Below are 21,605 nucleotides of genomic sequence, written 5' to 3'. Positions count from 1 at the left end.
TCCTATTAAGAATTTGTGAAACATCAGCCACATATGAAAATGGGTTTTATTAGTCAGATCTGCTTGTGTTGTTTCTTTTTTTTTCCATTTATTTATTTACTTTTTGATCACATGCATTTTTTTCAGTGAGTCAAATGCTAAGTGGCAATATTTATTTATTTATTTATTCCCAGTTACTCTGTAAGAGCTATGACGTAAATGCACCACATTATTACTTTGGATTACAAGATCAGTCTTTCTAATTTTGGGTTTATTTCCCTCTGTTTTAGGACCCCAGTCAGTGTGCCAGGATTTATAATATATTTAAATTCTGTAGATTTTGATTATTTCTGATGACTATTTTAGAAAAAGGTCATCATGATGTACAGGTCAACATCAATCAAGATCAACTATTGGCTTTTTTTTTTCTGTCAGCAGCGAGGTATAGCAATCTCAAAAGCTTACAAGCTTTTGTTCTGCTCAGGCCATTGTATGTTCAGACGTGTGCATGAACAACCCGCTGCCAGTGCATCACGACTCTCCTTTTGGAGTGTCACTCTGTGTGTCTATTTAAGGAAAACTGTTGGATCTGGTGGTCTGTTTTGCCATGTGATTCGTGCACATTTAATGATGCATTCAAAAAAAGCCTTTCATGGGAAAATCGGAGGGGAAAAAAAACTGGAGGTAACCTTTTACTGCTTAGAACCAATCACTGAATAGCCTGCTTATTGGAATTGGAAAGGAATTCACCGATGCAACCAGCGCTTTATTTAAGCCTTCCAGAAAGATAGAATATTTAATATAAAATAAAATCAGGAGTCTTGATGTGTATTTTGGACTCAGGAACGATGTGTAATTCTCGAACTGACCATGTTGCAGAGTTTTTTTGGCTTTTTATATGAGCAATTCTGTGTTTTAAGGAAGTTAGTGTGGGGTCACAGCACTTGGTGTGGATCCGTCGTCCAGAACTACACTAAAGTTTGGGTTTTTGACCAGATCTCCAGGGAGATACTGAAATATAGATGTTATATGCAGTAGCTCAATCCTATGGGACTTCCACTGACTGCCTGGCAGGATGAAATACAAGCTGAAACCTCAGTGTCTGATGGAGGAAAAGTGTCATGTTGAGTATCATTAGCATAGCAGTGCTAACCAAATGAGGATATTACTTTACTGAGATCAAAGGTGTAAAGGGACAATGGAAAAGGACCCACTAGATGTAATTCTTGTCGGGATAGACTGGAGAGCCTTGTGATTGGCAACGCAGGTCACAAAGTATTGTAGCTGATGTGATGATGTGAAGCTTCTCAGTAAGAGCCACAAAAGTTTCTGTGTTGTACCCCTTCGAGGCCAGACGGATTAAAATCGAAAGTTTTTTTTTCCCCCCCTGGAAGAGAAATTAAGAGTTTTGACACATTGGTAGAACTTCTGTCCTTGCTTTATAGTCACCGGATGTTTGACGTGTCCCGTACGGGCTTTATCTAGAATGAGTGTGTCCTACATTGTCTATGGTTTTATTTATCATAGTGTTATCAATACTGACGAAAAGATAAAAAAAAAAAAAAAACAGGTTTAGAAGAACTCACTGATTAACTAAGAAGGTTCCCAGTTGGATTTATGGAGCATGGATTCACCCAAGTAGAAAATAAGCACGCTGCTATAACAGAATTTAACTGACAATGAAAGAAATAAAACAACTCTCCTGCAGTGCAATAATGGCTTACAGCTTATTTAAAGAAGCAGGTTTGTAGCAGATTGCCCTCCGTCATGATATTGTCCAGGGGTTTGTTTGCTATAATAAGGTTTGGGGTCAGTCAGAGCTTAAGGATGCAAATCCAATGAGTTCTCCGCTGTGAACTGACCAGGCTGCTTGTCGAAGTTTGGATTAAGATTTGATATGCAAGCTATATATTTTTTTTTATACTGGACCAACAAACATCAACAAACATCATTTATCACCATAGGTATGCTAAATATTGAATATTGGATGGATAGGTAGAGAACAAAAGACTTACGAGTTCTCTTTTAAGTGTCTTTCACATTTAATTCAAACAAAGTGAAAGCCAACAAAAGATCGACTACAAATTCTACTGAATCTCCGTGAGATCGTTTTTGTAAACCGGCAAAAAAAGTAAACACAATGACTACAAACACCTACGTCAGGTGTCAGGACTATTACTGAAATGTTCTGTATTGCTATTATACTTTGGGATAGTAAATATTCTCGTACGGTAACAACAAGAGGCCTTATATTTAAGACACAGCTAGGGTATAGAAGCCTTTCATTCACACAATATGCAGTTGAAATATATACGGAGCAGGAATTTAGGGGTATAATAGGAAGCCGTTAAGGATTCAGCCCGTGTATCGTACGTCGTCGATCCTCTAAAACGTACATATTGGACTTTAGTTCTGTTTAAAAAAACAAAACAAGAGAGAGAACGATATGCTTATGACTAAAATTAAGTACTGTACATCCTGACTAAGTAAACTCAGAATCTGAAATGGCCTCGTTCTAGACTCCTTGGACTTGTGATTGATTTCTTGGTAAACAATTAGTGACTTTGTTTCTATGCATAATCTGTCACCGCCCCTTTAATCCAGTGCATCGATGCGGGCTACCCGTTGAACTCCTGTGGCAGTGAAGCATGCACTATCTATCACATCAGTGTCACTGCTAATCTGAAGAGGATCAACCACCGAAAAATATTTGGTAAATTGTGCTTACGGTGGTCACATGGTCACAGCATCATGTGGGATACAGTCAATAAGTGTGTAACTACCTAACGGGGGGGTATCTAATAGAACATGTGATGTAAGCGTACTAGAAAGTGCATGACTTTTTTTAATACCAGGTAAATGAAACAACCCTAACATCATAGTTGTCATTTGGAGTGACTAGTGAATTGCTTGATTTGACAGACGTTTCTTTCTGTCACATTTAAAAGTGCCTAAAGGCCCACTTACTGTATACTTTCATCTGAACGGACTTCCGATGCCTTTCCGAGCCATGGAAAGGCACTTCGGATAGAGCGCGGCAGGAACGGCATCAGACGAAATGCCACCGTTTCAGTCAAATGGACGATAAAATGTGAACGTTCGCATATCCATTATCTTGACTGATGGACAGCTAGGGTCCTCCAACTGTTCTGAAAGACTTTTGGCTCTCTGAGGTTTGTTTCAGTTGGCTGTCAGACGTACAGTATCTGTAGTACGAAGTATAACGAGGCTTTAAGTAGAACCGAATATTAAAGCTGTAGGACTTTATAACTATAGCTTTTCTGCTTCTTGAGATGACTGTCCCATGTTACAAATAGCATTTGATCAAGTTTGAAAATGTCATAAATTTAAATAAGCATAAAACTGTCTTTTCTGGGAGAACATATTGCTTTTATACTGACACAGATCAGAATCCTAATCCATGTGTTCCTATTGTGCTTTTCTAGCTAATTTAGCAAAGATACACCACATTTACAGTTGTCAAAACGAGTCCTTCTTAGTCCGTACTCTGGAATCGGGATCACGACGGGATGTGTGTCTCATTAAGTTTCAAAACTAACATACTAATTTGCTTGTCTGTGGGAGCTTAGTGCTGTTCTCCCATTTTTATTTCTGAGATCCAGCCCCAGTGTATATGGCTGGAAAGGGAAGATCTTTTACTTCACGAGAACGCAGCCTCCTTGTTGAGTCTCTGTCGTCTCGCAGTCCGAGGGCACGGAGTGCGTCTCTGGATAGGGGGTGCCAGGCTCCAAGAGAGGACTGAGGGTTTGAGGTGTACGAGAGTATGTCAAGTTGGTGAGGGAGGTATCGGCGTGATCCTGCTCGGGTGGGTACCGGTCCTCTGCCAGCTGAGTCTGGTGGAAGTATGCTTGTAGATGAGACTGCTTCTGTAGATGGAGCCTCTTCTGCTGGAGTCTAAAGATGCCAATTTTTTTGTGGTGAATGTATCTGAATTCCACAATTGACACTTTTGTGTAGGAAAGTAAGTTGTTTATGTTCAGTAAGTCATTTTGCACAGGAGATTGTACTGTATATTAAGGGTGGAAAAAAAACCATAGTGTTCCTTACCTGTATTCCTGTAGTTGCTGCTCCAGGGTACGAGAGATAGGATCTTTGCAGAACATTTGCCCACTGCCAGCACCACTGGCCAGCAGACTAGCCCTCTGGTAAAACACACACACACATGATCACTTCAACATTTTCTACATTAAGCCAGTCCAACTACAGCACTTTATTTTATCTTATGGTCTGTGATCGGGTGAGTTTCAAGAAGGTACGTTAGAATCTGCGAGAGCCGTGATGACTGCTAGAAATTACAATGCAAAACAATGCACATTCTGATCATTTGCTTCTTCATAGAAAGCCAGTTAGGCTGTTAAATCATGACGGACACCTGCAGCCTCTGAGCAAGACATTGGGTTTCCAGCGACTGCCGTCTAGACAGCAGATAGGGGTGCATTTTTGTTGAGAACACTGCTGTGTCCTTTCCACTACGACACTGGTGTGCTTCTCCCTGTAGACCAAGCAAAAAAGAAAAAAAAACTCACTGATTAAAGAGCAGCCAAAAGGCTGTAGTTAATTTTTGAGATCCATAATTATCTACTGGTAGACAGGAACTTCTGTAGGATAACAGGATTATACAGTATGCTACTTGTTTTAACCTGCTGTTGAAGCTCCAGATTTTTAGGCTGGAAGCTGGTGTCTCCATCGCCTGATCCCAACACCACTTGGGCTTTGTTCAACTCCAGAATTCCTTTGGTCCTGGCAAGATTTTGGAGGTGCTGCCGAAAAACGTCTAGACCTAGCAAAGAAAATGAAGAGTTGTTGGAATTAAATAACAGCCTTCTGACCTAGAAGCAAAAAGGAACACTGCATGAACAGATTAAAGACCTAAAAAAACCAAGGAGAACAATGTTCTTGTTCTCGGTTTTCTCCCCTAAAACCGCAGTTGGCAACTAAATGGCTGTTGATTATTGTCCGTTCAGCTGGACTCATTCATACCTTCACAATGGAAGAATTACTCACACACTCACTCATTTTCTACCGCTTATCCGAACTTCTCGGGTCACGGGGAGCCTGTGCCAATCTCAGGCGTCATTGGGCATCGAGGCAGGATACACCCTGGACGGAGTGCCAACACATCACAGGGCACACACACACTCTCATTCACTCACACACTCACACACTACGGACAATTATCCAGAGATGTCAATCAACCTACCATGCATGTCTTTGGACTGGGGGAGGAAACCGGAGTACCCGGAGGAAACCCCCGAGGCACGGGGAGAACATGCAAACTCCACACACAAGGCAGAGGCAGGAATCGAACCCACAACCCTGGAGGTGTGAGGCGAACGTGCTAACCACTAAGCCACCGTGCACCCACATGGAAGAATTAATTCAAGATTTTTTTTGTACTTAGTCATCATTAATTAGAGATCCATAGTGAATGTAGTATGGGCTTAGAAATGGAAGCACATTTGTAAACAATGGGTTGAACATACGACTTTGGGCAGTCTGACACAAATGGATTTTAATATTACCATTAAGCGAGAAAGTAACAAGATGACAGATGCAGAACCTGTAAAGATCCAACATGTCTGAAAAGAAAAACGTTATCACCTTGCGTGAGAGAAGTGTCCGACGCACGTCGTCCTTCCCGAAAGCTGACCGATGAATGATTATGAGCTTTACGTTCCTCTGAGATCAGGGCCTGTGGGGTGGCGTTAGAAGGTTGGAAGCAGGGGAAGGTGGGGTCTGCTTGACCTGTAGGCATCGATGTTAGCGTGCCTCCATGGGGTGGAGGGTCTTCAGCCAGGCTGAGGTCACTGTTTGTAGAGCCCAAATCGTACTCCGAGTCCATGCTACCCAGAGATGGGTTCAAAGCCATGGAGAGAAGCTTCCCTATTGAAATAATACACCTTAATTTTACCTTTAATTTATACCATTCAAGTATCAATTCTTCTTATTTCTCAAACTATCCTTCTGTAACACTATTTCTTTACTGCGATCCGTTCCTGTATGTCCACCTAGCTATCCAGAGCAACTTTCTGACCAGTTGTCTGAGAGAAACGACTATTTCCATTTTGCTACCTTTACCACATGTGTGTTTTTACAACTATTTGTTATCAATCCTTAAAGGTACCTGTCCATTTATCCATCTGTCCCATCTTGATATCTTTCCAACCATCTATTTAGCTTTTCCCCCATCTTCTGTCTTGTCTGTAAATTCTGTGTAATCTGCTGTCCATCCATCCATCCATCCATCCATCCATCCATCCATCCATGTTTCTACTTAGGTATTTTACAAACATCATGTTCATTTAACTAACCATCATTTATCTATTCATTTATCCATTCATTCCCTTCTAGAACCTACCTGTACATTTACATCCATCCGTCCATCCATTTATCTCTGCACCTGTCTATTATGATACCTATTCATTCTTCCACCTATCCATCATCTGCCCATTCTATCTGCCCATACACACACACACACACACACACACACACACACACACACACACACACACACACACACACACACACACACACCTGAGGCAGACACCGTGCCCAGTTGTTTAGTGCCTTCTGACACTGTTTGTCTATGTTGGCTTAAGTGGATGCTCGGTTCATCTTCAGCCTCGATTCCTTCGTCTATGGATGACTCTGTGACGTTGACCGGAAACGGGCCGCTAGCATTACGTACTACAACGGGGGGCAAAGGCTCCAGTAGACACCCATCCACCTGGAGACACACACACACACACACACACACACGCTACTGAGTTGTCAAAAACGAAGAGCTATATTCAGGACAGGCAAGTGAAATGCAAACATACTTTATCTGCATTAAATCGAGTAAAAAAACAAAACAAACATCACTTTTCATTCGCTAAAACCCCATTATCCATATCACATTATCCACGTTAGCGTTTGCTAATGTTGCTATTAAAAAATCCGGATGTAAATTGCGTAGATTCTTCTGCACGGAGCTGTCTCCTACTGGATATCAGGACTTATTACTAGTGTTGGCTTGATTAAGGTAGGTGATGAGGCATGCACTCCTGTGAGGCAGAACTGCCTGATGCTTATGAGACCAATGAAAAAGCTGAACCCTGGTGCCAGGAATGAAATGCCCGGTAGCTATGGCGACCACCGGATTTAGCTGAAAAGGTGGAGTGTAGTTGCACCTCCTAACGGATGGCTAGGGAGATACAGAGGAAAAAGTGCCTTGATAAAGCCTCTGGGCTGCCTAGTGCTAGTCTTAGCAGCTGGCAGATGCTCAGTATAGCTTCCCTGGCACAGACGTGGCAATTGAGTGACCGGCTCAAATGAGAGAGAGGCTCAGATCAGATCCTACTGCTGTCTGACTGTTATTTTCTGCTCTACACTCAGACCCATGCTCGATGTGCCTTTTCAGTGTCCTTTACCCTGCAGGAGAAGCTCTAATATCTGGATTCCTCACACAATCCAGACTTAAATACCTCGCTGGCCGCAACGGAATATAATGCACGGTAGAAACAGAGCAGGAGAGAGAGAGAGAGAGAGAGAGAGAGAGAGAGAGAGAGAGAGAGAAGGCTTTTCATTAGCTGCCGTCACTATGCTGCTGTTATTTTAGGACGTCTGTTCAGGGCTCCACTGATGATGAGTCACGAGGAAGAGTTGAGGGTGGTTCAGTGGCAGAGGAACTTTATGAACACAAAACAGCCCTTGCTGGCGTCATCCAGCGGTGCCCAAATGAGTAACATGGCTATTAAAAACCGAACTCGTGCACTAATATAGTGTTGTGCAATTCTTCTGCTGTTTGCTCTCTCGCTCACTGCAGTAGTCACTGGAAAGTTCTCACTGACCTTCGGAGTAGCCACCTCCTCCTCCTCCATTAGGGCCTGCTCTGGAGAAGAAGTGCTTTGAGCGAAGTTGAACGTCTCAGTGGAGGTCTGCAGAAGAACGGGTGATCGCAGGTGGCGCGTGGCTTGCAGAGCTGGAACAGAAGCCTGTGGGTGAAATTCGATCTTCATTTTTATATCATGGATGTTAATGATGTTTCAGACATCCTTCATCATCCTCTTCATCAAATATGTGTACTCTTAAAGCACAGCAGTTTAACAATATGTGCTTAAATAGGCACCATGTAGGAATGACATGATTTAGTTGCACTCAGGATTTAATCACATACCTTGAGGACAGTCTGCTCTGCCACAGTGCTTGGCCGGCGCTGGGCACCGTTGAGCCGCTGTTCAACAGGGAAACTGCTTCTGTGGGCCTTGAGTCTCTCCACCAGCAGGTAATAGATAGCAGCAAAATGGTTGTAACTTTTGTTCTGGAGAGACTACAGAAAAAGTTTGATAAAAAGAAAATTGTAGAAAAGTAAATACTTCCTTGTTTACTTGTGTTTTTTTTTCTTTATCTAGAAGAGCCACATTTTCTGCTCCTTTCCAAATATATTTGTGCTAAGAGATGCCAACGATTGACATCCTTCACACCCAGTATATAGAGTAAATTCTATTCTCTTGGATTACGGGGAAGTCGTGGCCTAATGGTTAGAGAGTTTGACTCCTAACCCCAAGGATGTGGGTTCGAGTCTCGGGCCGGCCACGACTGAGGTGCCCTTGAGGAAGGCACCGAACCCCCCAACTGCTCCATGGGCGCCGCAGCATAAATGGCTGTCCACTGCTCCAGGTGTGTGTTCGTGGTGTGTGTGTGTGCACTTTGGATGTGTTAAATCCAGAGAACATACATGGGTCACCGTATTTAACCATATGCCATTTGTGGCATCTTTGAGATTTGCCAACTAAAAGGCATCCTCACCTCAATGGTCTTGTGCTGGTCGATGCCGAGGTTGTGCATGAGACGAAGGACCTGCTCGCTATGTTCCCCCATGCTCTGCTGGTTGAGCTGGGGCTTTGGGGATGGGACCTCCTGCACCATCCAGCGGTGCTGACGAATCTGGCTTAGAGCCAACCTCTTAGCCGGGTCAAGGACCAACATCCTCCGGATCAGATGTTCACAATCTACGGGACAGACCATTTGTCAAGGTTCATGAACGACGATCCGTAGTGTAAACATGCTGTTTCAGACTGTTAACATGCAGTAGCCCTGAGTAATAAATATCGTCTTAGCTTCCCTGCAGTACGGTAACTCCCTTACCCTCGGTCATGAAGTAAGGGATGCGGAAACGGCCTTCAAGGACCCTCTGTCTCAAAACAGGCAGACTGGGACCATCAAACGGTAATGCACCACACACCAGAACATATAAGACTACTCCCATACTCTGCAACACACACACACACAAACACAAAATAAATAGCATCCCTAATATTACTCCTAATGCAACCTGCAACCTTTTCACCGCAAGTGACCCCTAGATTCTATTCTGTTACTGGTTATAGTTATAGTACAGTTATAGCTATTCTTTCAAAAGTCGATACTGTGACTAGTTTGTTATGTAGCTAGTTATGAAAAACCCGAGCTATCCTATACTGCTAAAGTGCTAACGAGCCGACAGACTAGCTAACTTGCCACGACCAGGTGCATCGAAAACATTTCGAATAGCTTTTTACCGTTCGACTGATAACTTATTAAACTCGAGCAGTTTTAAATGTCGCGAATTACATTTTTTTTGGTAACCGTTAGCACGGTCACGTCCTGTCGAGCCGGACGAGTTAAAATCTATTTAACTTTGATGAGATCCAAAATTTCGTAGCCACAGTGAATAAGTGCTCCCTGTAATCCTTGTGGTTTTTCATTACAAGACCAAACAGGATGTCTTTCAGTGCACTGGTGATGCGACCGGTTGCATGCGTACCTGTGGTGATCTTATTTGCAACATTAATTAGGATCTTGTTGTGTGACTTCTTGTGTGTTAGGAAAGCTGGAATGTCACAACTTTGATGAATACTGAACGGATCAGAGGACAGAGGGTGTGGGATAGATTCTCTTACCCAAATGTCTAACTGTGGACCTTCATATTTCTGTCCTTCAAACACTTCGGGAGCAGCATAAGGTGGGCTGCCACACCAAGTGGCTAGAGGCTGCCCTGGCTGGAAGAAGTTCCCAAAGCCAAAGTCTGCAAGTGAAGGTAAATAATGCAAAACAAAGAGCTTATATAACACACTTATATAATATTATCTTCAATAACTCCAATTATGGGGGGCACGGTGGCTTAGAGGTTAGCATGTTCGCCTCACACCTCCAGGGTTGGGGGTTTGATTCCCGCCTCCGCCTTGTGTGTGTGTAATTTGAATGTTCTCCCCGTGCCTCTGGGGTTTCCTCCGGGTACTCCGGTTTCCTCCCACGGTCCAAAGACATGCATGGTAGGTTGATTGGCATCTCTGGAAAAAATTGTCCGTAGTGTGTGAGTGTGTGAGTGAATGAGAGTGTGTGACAACTGTATGATCTGAAGGCGAACGTTTCGATCCTTAGTAGACTGAACAGAAGACTGACTTGCATGCTATCCAGAGCAAATTCTTTCCTCGTGTTCTTGTGTTAGACACCGCATCCTCCTGACCAGAATAAAACATTTACTGAAGACGAATGTACGAATGCTGAAAACCTATAATACGGACATTATGCAATTATGTTGAGTTCCTGAAGCCAATTCATTGCCTGGCTTTGTTATGTAACAACTGAAGATGTGGGAGAGAGGAAGTAAAAAAAACAGCCAAGTGAAAGTCATTGGAGGAGGAAAGGGGGGGGGGGGGTTACTACTTGGAATAAGCAAGCAAAGGTCACTGCACCCTGAGTCGACAAGTTTTATCTGCACTAAAGGTGCGGTGGTGTGAGAGAATATGGTGTGAATAAACTGAATAAACCTAAACCAAATCTAATGACCGGATATTGAAGGTTAAAAAATAATAATATTCTGATACGTCTGTCTTGGAGCCGATAAACTTCATGACATTATTCATACTGTATACCTTCTTGTGTACTGATGACTATAAATGTAGACATTTCTGTTTATGCGGAATAGTACTATAGGATTAGGTTCTGCTGCGCTTTCAGTTTCACCTCCGTCACAATTATAAATACGGGTTAAGCTGAAATTATAACGCGTCATAAAGTAATCTGCTAAGATAAGAATCTATTGTATGCCTCGCTTCGTGTGGAATAATGACATGAATAAGACTCACTCACTCACTCACTCTCTCATTATCTACCGCTTATCCGAACTTCTCGGGTCACGGGGAGCCTGTGCCTATCTCAGGCGTCATCGGGCATCGAGGCAGGATACACCCTGGACGGAGTGCCAACCCATCACAGGGCACACACACACACACTCTCATTCACTCACACACTCACACACTACAGACAATTTTCCAGAGATGCCAATCAACCTACCATGCATGTCTTTGTACCGGGGGAGGAAACCGGAGTACCCGGAGGAAACCCCCGAGGCACGGGGAGAACATGCAAACTCCACACCTTGTCGGGCGGGAATCGAACCCCTAACCCTGGAGGTGTGAGGCAAACGTGCTAACCACTAAGCCACCGTGCCCCCCATAATGAATAAGACTGAATTATGTATTTATATTTGTGTATATATATATATATATGTGTGTGTGTGTGTGTGTGTGTGTGTGTTTATATATATATATCTTTTTATAGCCAGAAGTCAAGTTAAAACAAAATGAGCAAGATAATATTGGCAGTTCTTATTCAGGTATTATGTCATTTGTTCTACATAGCGTGTTCTAGGACGAGGTGATATCTGTTGGGGAGATGGGGGATCGTGGGAGTATGGAAATTTACCAGATGCATGGGACCTGTGCCAAAGGTGTTTCAAAGCCACTGCTGTAACATACGCATAGCTTCCAATGTTCAGTCTCTGTAATGTGCAAGCACCCTCTTAACCTATAGACTCTGCACTATTTAATGCACAATCATTTACATAGAAAGAGTTGCATTCTGAAGTAGATGTAAGCATCGCACAATGCTACAGTACCTAATAAGTGTAAGAGCATGTTAAACTATCACAGAGAGCAGTCTTCTGGTTCCAAACCATTTAGCCTAATCTTGTAACCGAGCTGCTTGGAAATAAGTCTAATAATTCATTTCTTTCTGTCTTTACATAAACTGTACGACGCACGGTGATTCACCAGTCTGTCAGTTTTATAGCCCCGGGTGTACGTGTGCGTGTGTTTGATGTCAGAGCATATTAGTTCATTCCTCGGTGCTACTGGCCTCGCTTCCACTTGACGTCACTGGGTAAATATGTTATCCCAGAGTGGCTGAGAGACTGACTGCAGTCGTGTGTGTGTGCTTATGTGTGTTATCTGGTTTGAATTGTGGAATGTCTGAACGGAGCCTGGGTTTTGGTTTTACCAGATATTGCGGCAATCAGGCTACAAAAACATCCAATTAAACACTTTGTTAAGGCACAGGCCGCAACTCAAGGGCAACGGACGAAAATTGTGTGAAACCACTTTGTATCAATACGCTTCTTTTCATTGTTTAACAAAATATCAGTTTGTTTTGTCTACAGCAGGTGAATGAGGCCATTCATTAGCCAAGGCATTTTTTCTAGCAAGCATGTATTCTATGAGTTCACTTGCCTGCGATCTTGATGTTCATGTTTGCGTCGAGCAGCAGGTTCTCAGCCTTCAGGTCTCGGTGGACGATGCTGCGCTCGTGGCAATACTCCACGGCTGACAGGATCTGCCAGAACTTTCTCCGTGCTTCTGCCTCACTCAAGCGCCCATGGCTAGCCAGGTAATCTGGAAATGCAGTCACAGAGATGGGTGTTATGGCATGACAAGTTGGACCGGTGCTGTTTTTAAGCCAGACTGCCAACATGAAGCAGTTGTATTAGTGATATGTTTTTAATATCTGATTTTAGAGATAAGAAAGAAAAAAAAAAGTCCTGTCTTCCAGTAAAGCAGCTCAGCCATTGCAATGCTTTGGTCATCATGTACATGCTACGTTTCGAGTCGATATGAAATCTATAATGAAATGAGTTTATAACTGCTTATAAACTTGACAGTATGAACCTTACAGAAAAGGGCAGTAACTTTATCACACTAATGAATTTCCTTATATATTAAAGACGGGGTCTCCGATTTTTGAAAGCCAATGTTGACATATAAAATCACCAAAACAAACACGCCCCTAACCCAAATGGGTCCCACCCCTGTATCGATAGCTCCGCCCACACATACATACGTAACCCAGGCAACTATTGGAAAGAAATGTGTCCTTATCATAGCTGAAGGGAAGAACAAAACGATTGCAGATAAACAAACAAGCAAAAATGACACACGAGCATAATCATGTAAAGGACAAAGGCATATATTAGTTCTGTGAAAGCGCCTCGGCGTCCTAAGTAAAGTTGGCCACATATTCACAGGTTGGAGTTTCCCGAGTCAATAACTCCTGAGCTAAACGCTGTTACTACACAAATAACACCTCTTTTCTATCCTAGTAATGTAGAGATGCAGCTACAACCGCGTTTTGTGTAGTAACAGCGTTTAGCTCAGGAGTTATTGAATCGGGAAACTCCAACCTGTGAATATGTGGCCAACTTCCTGCTCCTTCAGTTCTCTCCAGCGCTGGAAAGCTGATCCTATATTAACACGTCCTACTTCTTGCCTTATCGTAAGCCTTTCTTCGCTTTCTTTCTTTGTTTTATCCTCAATGTCAATGTTAAAACCGCTTTCTGCTAATGTCACACATGCACACTGAACACTCTCTCCACCCATATTGACAAGACCCGCCCCTTTCTGCTCATTGGCTACAAGTTTGTTTTGATTTTTGTATAGTTTTTTTCTCAAAAATCGGAAGAGACCCTACCTTTAATTTCTGTTTATAGAAATGATTCTATTTATTCAGATTCATAAAATGAGGCCTATTTTTTTGGCATCATTCTATAGTTAGTAACATTTTAGTACAAAAAATGCCTACAACTCCACAGTGATGAATTAACTGTCCAACAATTTCTGATGTGATTTCTGGTGACAGTCTGGTGGCAAGTGGGGTGCGAAGTTTTAATTTTCACCCAGTGCCACCTATGGGGTCAAACATCCGCTGCACCTGATGGCTTTGGGGGATTTTATAATGCGCTTGCTGGGGAAGTTGATTGTATGCTTAATTACTGCTTTACACAGACTTTGGTGGTAAATGAGTTCAGAGAACTTTGAAAATTGTAATTTTCAGGCAAGAATAAATCGACTAGATGCTATAAATAAACTAGGCCGACGTCAACTGCAATATTATAGGCTAGTGTTGAAAACAATGGTCATGTGTCAAAGATCAAGCTGAGCAGTTGTCAGCATGAAGGTGGAGGTAGCGGACTGCATGTAAATGGATGGGGAATCAGTTTACAGACACCTGTATTGTCAAAATATCTGATGACAAAATGTGGTTTTTACTTTTTCAGACCCTGAGACTACAAGCAGCTTTCTGAAGTGTTGCCTCATACATATTGGACCTACAGCAGAAGCTGTAAATAAGGTGATATTGATGGAGCAGGATGTCTGACGCTCAAAGTGAGTTTGTGAACACCGAAAAGCTTTTTTTCAGGTCGAGCAATGGAGGACTGGAGGGAGGGAGCGTCATGAACGGCTAAATCGATCCTAGTCGTCTTCACGTGATACAGGAATCCCATAGGCTAAAGATACATCGATTACAGGGCAACCCAAATCCAAGCTTAGTCAAATCAAAGAGTTCTGAAACCACTACCAGCTTATTTTTGGACTCTGACCTTATACTTGCCATTTCGGTTTCCTTTCACGCTTGTGTTCTTCTCAGTGTGTCATATACTGTATAAGGCAAATGGTGAGTTAAAGCCTTGCTGGATAACCTCTTTTATCCCCTTCAGCTCTCACCTGCTGAAACATTACAAAATGCGGCTTTGATAATGATCTGCCCTCCTGGCGCCCTGTTCATTGGCAGGCTTATTGTGCTGCCGTTCGGGAAGTTTGCCAAAAGCATGCTTTGCTTTGATGTTAGCACCAGTTCTACTGTGATACACGCTTGCATTAAATCCTGCAGCACTAACCTGAACTAGTTCAAGACCCCCAATAATAGACCTCGATCTCTAGGAGTATTTTTCTCCGGGCTGCCTCTAAAGCGTCTGACCCTTCCGTCTACCATTCGGTGGATAACATCTCGACATGATTTGATCAAATTACGTTCCGACAATCATCCTTCGACGGTGCTGTAAAATGAAAACAACCTTTTACCCTCAACCAAGCTAGTTCCTTAATGTGTGAATCTGCTGACCGTGTGTCCATAACTATAAGCTATATCAAAGGGTGAGAGTACCATGACATCGTGACTAAACCCCAGGTAGCATAGATGACTAAGCAAAAGAGTTTGAAGCCCAAAAGCATTGTCCCTTTTTCCATAATGGGTGCCATGGCTAATTAACAGAGGTAAACAAATGGCATCTGTTTGAAGCCCATTATAATATTAAAAGACCTGTAGGAGGATCAACACCCAGTACAAGCAGATGGTGAAGTGACTGCATGTACAGTCTGGTACAGATACAAAATTATGCACACGCAAGCATGATGAAGAATTTCAAGGAGCTTTGTGAGGTAAAATAAAAATAAAAAAAATTTAAAATTTAAAGTGCTCACCAAAGATCTCCCCGTTTTTGGCATACTCCGTTACCAAGTAGAGCATGTTCTTGGTCTCCATGACCTGTTAGAATGGAAGAAACAACCAGTGTGAATAGAGTGCTTACTTAAATAAACAGCGTAAAGGCAAAGACATAAAGATGACTCACATTAAAAGCACGGCAATCGGCGATAAACACTAAGAGACATGACGTGAGAAAATCATGCCGTGTGTGGTGCAGTTCGATTCTCTGTACTGATATGATATTATGTGGTTTGATTTGTTGTCATTACAAAAAAAAAGCCTGTTAAAATTTTAAATGTTTTGTGTCAGTATCGTCTCGACACAGCGTTGCCTTATGAAGCCTGTATCGTGTTATGTCTCGTTTATTGGCTTTAGTGCTTTTGCGTGATAATGAGGTAATATGCCAAGCAATACAAAAAGACATTGCGTACTAGTTGACGGCTCCTCGGCGGTATATTAGAACTATGACACTTTCGGCTGTTGGCAGCCACAAATTTACAAATGAAAAAAAAAAACAAAAACGAAAGGATTTTCCCTCAGTTTGTGTTTTGATGGTGGTGGAGAGCGCTGTCTAACGTATTATTCCAAAATCTCTCACAGGTTTTCAGTTACATTTATAGCGTTTAGCCCTTTTCCAGAGTGACTTATATATATTTTTATCTCATTTTTATACAACTGAGCAATTTACGGTTAAGGGCCTTGCTCAGGGGCCCAGCAGTGGCAACGTGGTGGACATGGGAATCAAACTCACAACCTTCCGATTGGTAGTCCAGCACCTTACTCACTAGGCTAGAGCCAGTGGACATGGGAATCGAACTCACAACCTTCCGATTGGTAGTCCAGCACCAATACCACTAGGCTAAAGCCAGTGGACATGGGAATGGAACTCACAACCTTCCGATTGGTAGTCCAGCACCAATACCACTAGGCTAAAGCCAGTGGACATGGGAATGGTCATAACCACTAGGCTACCACATTAGCCTATAGGTTGAGATCTGCCAAATGTCTTACAATCTTGAATAATTAAAAAAAAAATCTGTTATGCTATTTCTTGAGTGCATTATGAAAATGTAACTTAATACTGATATTAAATTGTCATATCCCTGAGCCCCAATAGCCTTGAGGATGGAGCGGATGGAGTCATCAGCATAGAAACGTTTCATCAGAGTTTAAAGGTGACCAGTTACAGGAATCTGCAGTGACATGTCCATCTTAAAGAGACAAGTGGAGCGAAACCAAGCCAACGATATAAATAAACGACACCCATATAACAGAGCTGATGTTTTTCCATTCATTCGTCTTCTGTCAGTTCTCTAGGTTTACCGTCTCATTATATTGGTTGTGACTGCTAAGGCAGTCCAAAATATTTGAACAAAAGACCTATAAAAAAAATCCATCATAAGCCTCTTTGCAGGCTTAGAGACAGCAGGCTGCTTCCATCCGCAACAGCAGCAGCAGGTTTTACAGAGCGTTGTTGGAGAATGTAATGTGTTTCATGAAATCTCGACCGGTTGCGCGATGACTAAATTGTAGCTGAATACACGTTTAATGAGGGTTAGCGCTAGACTTCCTGCAGCAATGCGTTGCTTCTGAGACTCACAGTATCCAGTCCTTATCAGTGTTATGTAACCGAACAACACTAACCCAATAAGCAAACCAGCACAACAGCTGGACTTGTACTGCATTTGGTTTCCTGGAAAGAGATTACGACTTCTTGTAAAGACGTACCGCTCGTGTAGCTGATGAGTCAGAGAGTAACCTTTCGGTAGTAGTATGGGTAAATGGTCTAGTGCTGTCGAAGAGAAAAAAAACTTGAATATTTTTTTCATGAATTGGCTTTTAATGTATTTTTTTTTTTAATTTGGCAACTTTCCACTTACTACTCGGTCACCGAGTCTCCCGTCACATTAGAGCTGCCATCCGTTAAATATGAAGCCTAACCGATGCTTCCTATGACACACATCAAGCCAGCGATCTCTTCAAACTGCCACTCGTGCTACGTCACAGAGCAGCTAAACACGATCTCTGAATCTGTCCTCCACATCATACAGACGTCCATAATTTCATCACCGTCACTCCGCATGGGTAGAAGGAGCCGATTTTTTTCCCCATTTGGAAAAAATAACAGCTGTATTTGGAAGTCTTTTTACATAAAATAATTGTCACCTTAATGTCGTGTTCCTTCAAAAGCCATCGTTAGGCTGATACTAGGGGATAATAGGGGTCTTTTAGACCATGCTGTGGCCTAATTGGACCCATTTCTTCATATTATAAAACAAATGGGATGCAGGAACTCCATGGATTCCAGTAATGATAATACATTTGGGGAATGAAAAAAAAATGTAAATAATGACACATGCTGAGTCAAATATCGGGACTGTATTCTAGTATTCGCCAAAATCGCTCTCATTGTGATTTTTTTGTTGCCAAAATTATAAACGAGGCTGAAGAGAAAAAGATTAAGCACTGAAAAATATCCAGGAAAAATTGCATTGAGGCAACGGCCATGATGGCCCATTTGGGTCTATTCTCGTATATTATAATGATGAAGGAAAGAAAGGAAAAAAAAAAAAAATTACATGACTGTCAACCTGACGCACCTGGTAAAGCTTGATGATGTGCGGATGGTCCAGCAGCTTCATGATCTCCACCTCCCTGTAGATCTTCTCCAGGTTTGCAGCATCCAACTGGGTCTTGTCTATGATCTTTATGGCCACCTGCATTTTAATGCGGATTTTGATTGATATTATGGAGTTGCACTTACAGTACACGTCACATCTCGTTTTGAAATGTTAAAGTCTGGAAAGATCCGTCTTATTTATATTTATTTACACACATTACGACTTACTACTGATAGAACTAACTGAAGTAGTTCTTCGCTAATACGAGACCAAAGGATCACCGAGAATATTTGTTGAGGACAAACACACCATGTCCATGTGTTCGAGTTGTACATGCTAATATTGTTTGGTTGGTTGTTTTGTCTTGAGATTAAGAGATTTGAAGAAAACTTCAAATATCTTTCTAAGAAAGGATAGTTAGAGGATCACGTCCAGCAACCCGTGAAAATTTCAGACCACACCACCCCTAACATGGAAAGAACCTTTCGTCTCCAGCGACTGAAACATGAACGAACACTCACTTCACTCACTCATTTTCTACCGCTTATCTGAACTTCTCGGGTCACGGGGAGCCTGTGCCTATCTCAGGCATCATCGGGCATCAAGGCAGGATACACCCTGGATGGAGTGCCAACCCATCACAGGGCACACACACTCTCATTCACTCACACACTCACACACTATGGACAATTTTCCAGAGACGCCAATCGACCTACCGTGCATGTCTTTGGCCCGGGGGAGGAAACCGGAGTTCCCGGAGGAAACCCCCGAGGCACGGGGAGAACATGCAAACTCCACACACAAGGCGGAGGCGGGAATCGAACCCCCAACCCTGGAGGTGTGAGGCAAATGTGCTAACCACTAAGCCACCGTGTCCCCATGCACATTTACAGCATTTAGCAGACACTCTTATCGTACATCTGACATACATTTTATATCACTTTATACACATGAGCAAATGAGGGTTAAGGGCCTTGCTCAGGGGCCCTGCAGTGGCCACTTGGTGGACCTGGGATTTGAACCAATGATCAGCAGTCCAACACCTTAACCACTGAGCTACAAAACATGAAAAATTGTCATATGATGGATCAGATGATAAGGTGTTGGCTTACCAATCAGAAGGTTGTGTGGTCAAATCCCACATCCACCAATCTGCCAGTGCTGGGCTCCTGAACAAGGCCCTTAAACCTCAATTGCTCAGTTGTATAAAGTGATATAAAATGTATGTCTCTCTCTGGATCAGGATGTCTACCAAATGTAAAGATGTAACCGTACTCCTGTATATATCTCACTTGGAGCTATTTTATGTCTCCATGGAGATTTTCTCATCTTCAAACTGTTGTTTCCGCAGAAGTGCATTGTGTCAATAACATGATCCCGATAAACACCTGACACGTCGCTTTCAGGTGTATAAACAGAGGTAACTTAAGCAGGCACAACACTTTTTTTTGGCACAAATAAAGAAAGTAGGGCTCCTCCAACTCCTAAATCCTTACGCAAGCAAAAACTTCTTCCAAGTTTTCAAACATTATGTTTTGAAGGCACCACGATTTACAACAGACCTTGGGTGGTGCCTCATCTTCCTGCTGTTAGGATATAAGCTGATATTTGTTCATTGTTTCATTTAGCGTTCATGCGCTTTACACCCAGAGGTCTTTCTCTCCACGGTGCACTCCTCGTGGCTGTGGTGGTAACCATCAATGATCTATCTTTTCTTTTCTACCTTTAGTATGTCTCTCATACCTGACGAGGTTCATGTGGTGTAGCTTTAATTAGCATTCTTTTTCAAAGGAAGGATTATATATTCGATCGGATTGAACGGATATAAATACAGACAGAACACGAAGAAGCATGCATTTATTTTTTTAAAGAGACTTTCCCACACAGGTTCACAGGACATTAGATATGAACATCTGGACTGGAATCCTGTGGGATGCAACAGAGAAGGTCAACGAGTAAAGAAGAAAAAGTCTGAACCAAGATCAATAACGTAAATACAATACTATTATACAATAAAATAACTAAAATACAATAATATTATTATTATTATTATTATTATTATTATTATTATTATTATTTATTTGTTCCTTTGGAGTAAAGCACCAATTGGTCGCAACCTCGGTGGTTTCAGTTCAGTTCTATATTTCTATAATGTCTATATCTGTATGGAATAGAAATAGTTCATTCCTTTAAACAGAAACTGGTTTGTGCTCAGTAGAGTTTGGTCTACAGTGAGATGGAGCTGAGGTTGATGATCTGATGATCAGGACCAGAGTTTACACCCCATGATGACTGACACTTTGTTACTTGTCTGACTTTTACCTCTGACTTGGTGATCCGGTGTCTCGCCAGTTTCACCACAGCGAAGTTGCCTTTCCCCAAAGTGCGCTCGATGTCATAAAATCCGACCCGAACCGGCGCCCGTGCGCAGGGTTTCCGCTCCAGCTCGGCCATCGCCATAGACGCGGTTAGAGCGCGCGCGCACCTGTGCGTTCACCGACGTTAAGGTAAGAGGTAGTGACCGGCTTAATGATTCACAATTATTTCAGACGCACATGCTGACTTAAGCGCCGCGCCCGGTTCCGGTTCGGTTCCTTCACATGGTGTCCGTTACGTTGCCCGTTAGCGGGTCCCGCTCGCCCGCGACACGGTTGGCTCACGCGCACGGCGCGAAGCACGCTGTCTCTGGCGCTCCGCATGCGGTGACGTCAGTGGTAGAGATTTTTTTTTTTTTTGCTAACCGAAATGGGGGGTGGGGGGTGTGAGTACGGGAGGGGGGTGGCAGTAGGCGTGGTCTGCACGGTCCACAGTCCGTAACCAAGGCAACCATATCCGCTTCGTACGTCAATCAGTGCCTGCAGCGCGCGCACTAAAGCTCCATTTTTTTTCGCCTGGGCTATTTTCCAGTTTATGTGTATAAATATATATGTATATGTGTGTGTGTGTGTGTGTGTGTGTGTGTGTGTGTGTGTGTGTGTGTGTGTGTGTGTGTGTGTGTGTGTGTGTGTGTGTGTGTGTGTGTGTGTGTGTGTGTGTGTGTGTGTTTATATATATGTACTTATGTATGTATTTATGTATGTATTTTACATACGTACATACACATTATAACATTATATATATATATATATATATATATATATATATATATATATATATATATATATATATATATATATATATAAAATAAGACTTAAGCATACGAAGTCAAGACAAGATCTTTACTGGACTAGATCTCAACCCTGACCTCACATCTCATTTCGTGCAGATTCATGCAGATTTAATGAATCAAAAAATAAGATATTCTGCAAAATGTAATTTATCACGACCTACACATAGACACCCCTTAAAGTGCCCTTGCCACCAGTCGTCTAATAACCTGGATGTGCCACTGTCTTATTAACACATACTGAGTGCTGAGCGTAA

The 21,605-nt window shown here is 42.5% G+C and overlaps 1 protein-coding gene across 2 annotated transcripts; it reads right to left on the bottom strand.

The window, feature by feature from the left end:
• Positions 1-71: 71 nt before the first annotated feature.
• sik2a (salt-inducible kinase 2a) lies at positions 72-20,904 on the bottom strand. Of its 2 annotated transcripts, none has more exons than XM_027178667.2 (15): positions 20,505-20,904; positions 18,162-18,278; positions 15,558-15,621; positions 12,534-12,695; positions 9,924-10,048; positions 9,130-9,253; positions 8,791-8,993; positions 8,159-8,311; positions 7,833-7,976; positions 6,535-6,727; positions 5,602-5,883; positions 4,641-4,780; positions 4,373-4,492; positions 4,048-4,142; positions 72-3,894 (listed from the first exon to the last, which is right to left on the bottom strand). In XM_027178667.2, exons 1-15 carry the CDS (start codon positions 20,640-20,642, stop codon positions 3,636-3,638), a joined length of 2,319 nt encoding a protein of 772 aa, XP_027034468.1. In that variant the 5' UTR covers positions 20,643-20,904; the 3' UTR covers positions 72-3,635. The 2 variants fall into 2 exon arrangements, with proteins under 2 accessions (XP_027034468.1, XP_047665073.1); XM_047809117.1 differs by having other exon boundaries at positions 3,805-3,946.
• Positions 20,905-21,605: the final 701 nt, after the last annotated feature.

Source organism: Tachysurus fulvidraco, chromosome 26, assembly GCF_022655615.1.
Source record: "Tachysurus fulvidraco isolate hzauxx_2018 chromosome 26, HZAU_PFXX_2.0, whole genome shotgun sequence".
Classification (NCBI taxonomy): Eukaryota; Metazoa; Chordata; class Actinopteri; order Siluriformes; family Bagridae; genus Tachysurus; species Tachysurus fulvidraco.
Note: the sequence above shows the minus strand (reverse complement) of the source record. Positions and strands in the feature narration are given on the sequence as shown.

Bases quoted from the DNA above. Each gene is read 5' to 3' on its own strand.
- sik2a (XM_027178667.2), bottom strand. From the start codon at position 20,642: ATGGCGATGGCCGAGCTGGAGCGGAAACCCTGCGCACGGGCGCCGGTT. The intron at 15,622-18,161 runs GTGCGTCAGGTT...CCATTCTAACAG, and splicing joins ACATCATCAAGCTTTACCAG to GTCATGGAGACCAAGAACAT. The intron at 8,312-8,790 runs GTGAGGATGCCT...CTTTTTCTGTAG, and splicing joins ACCAGCACAAGACCATTGAG to TCTCTCCAGAACAAAAGTTA.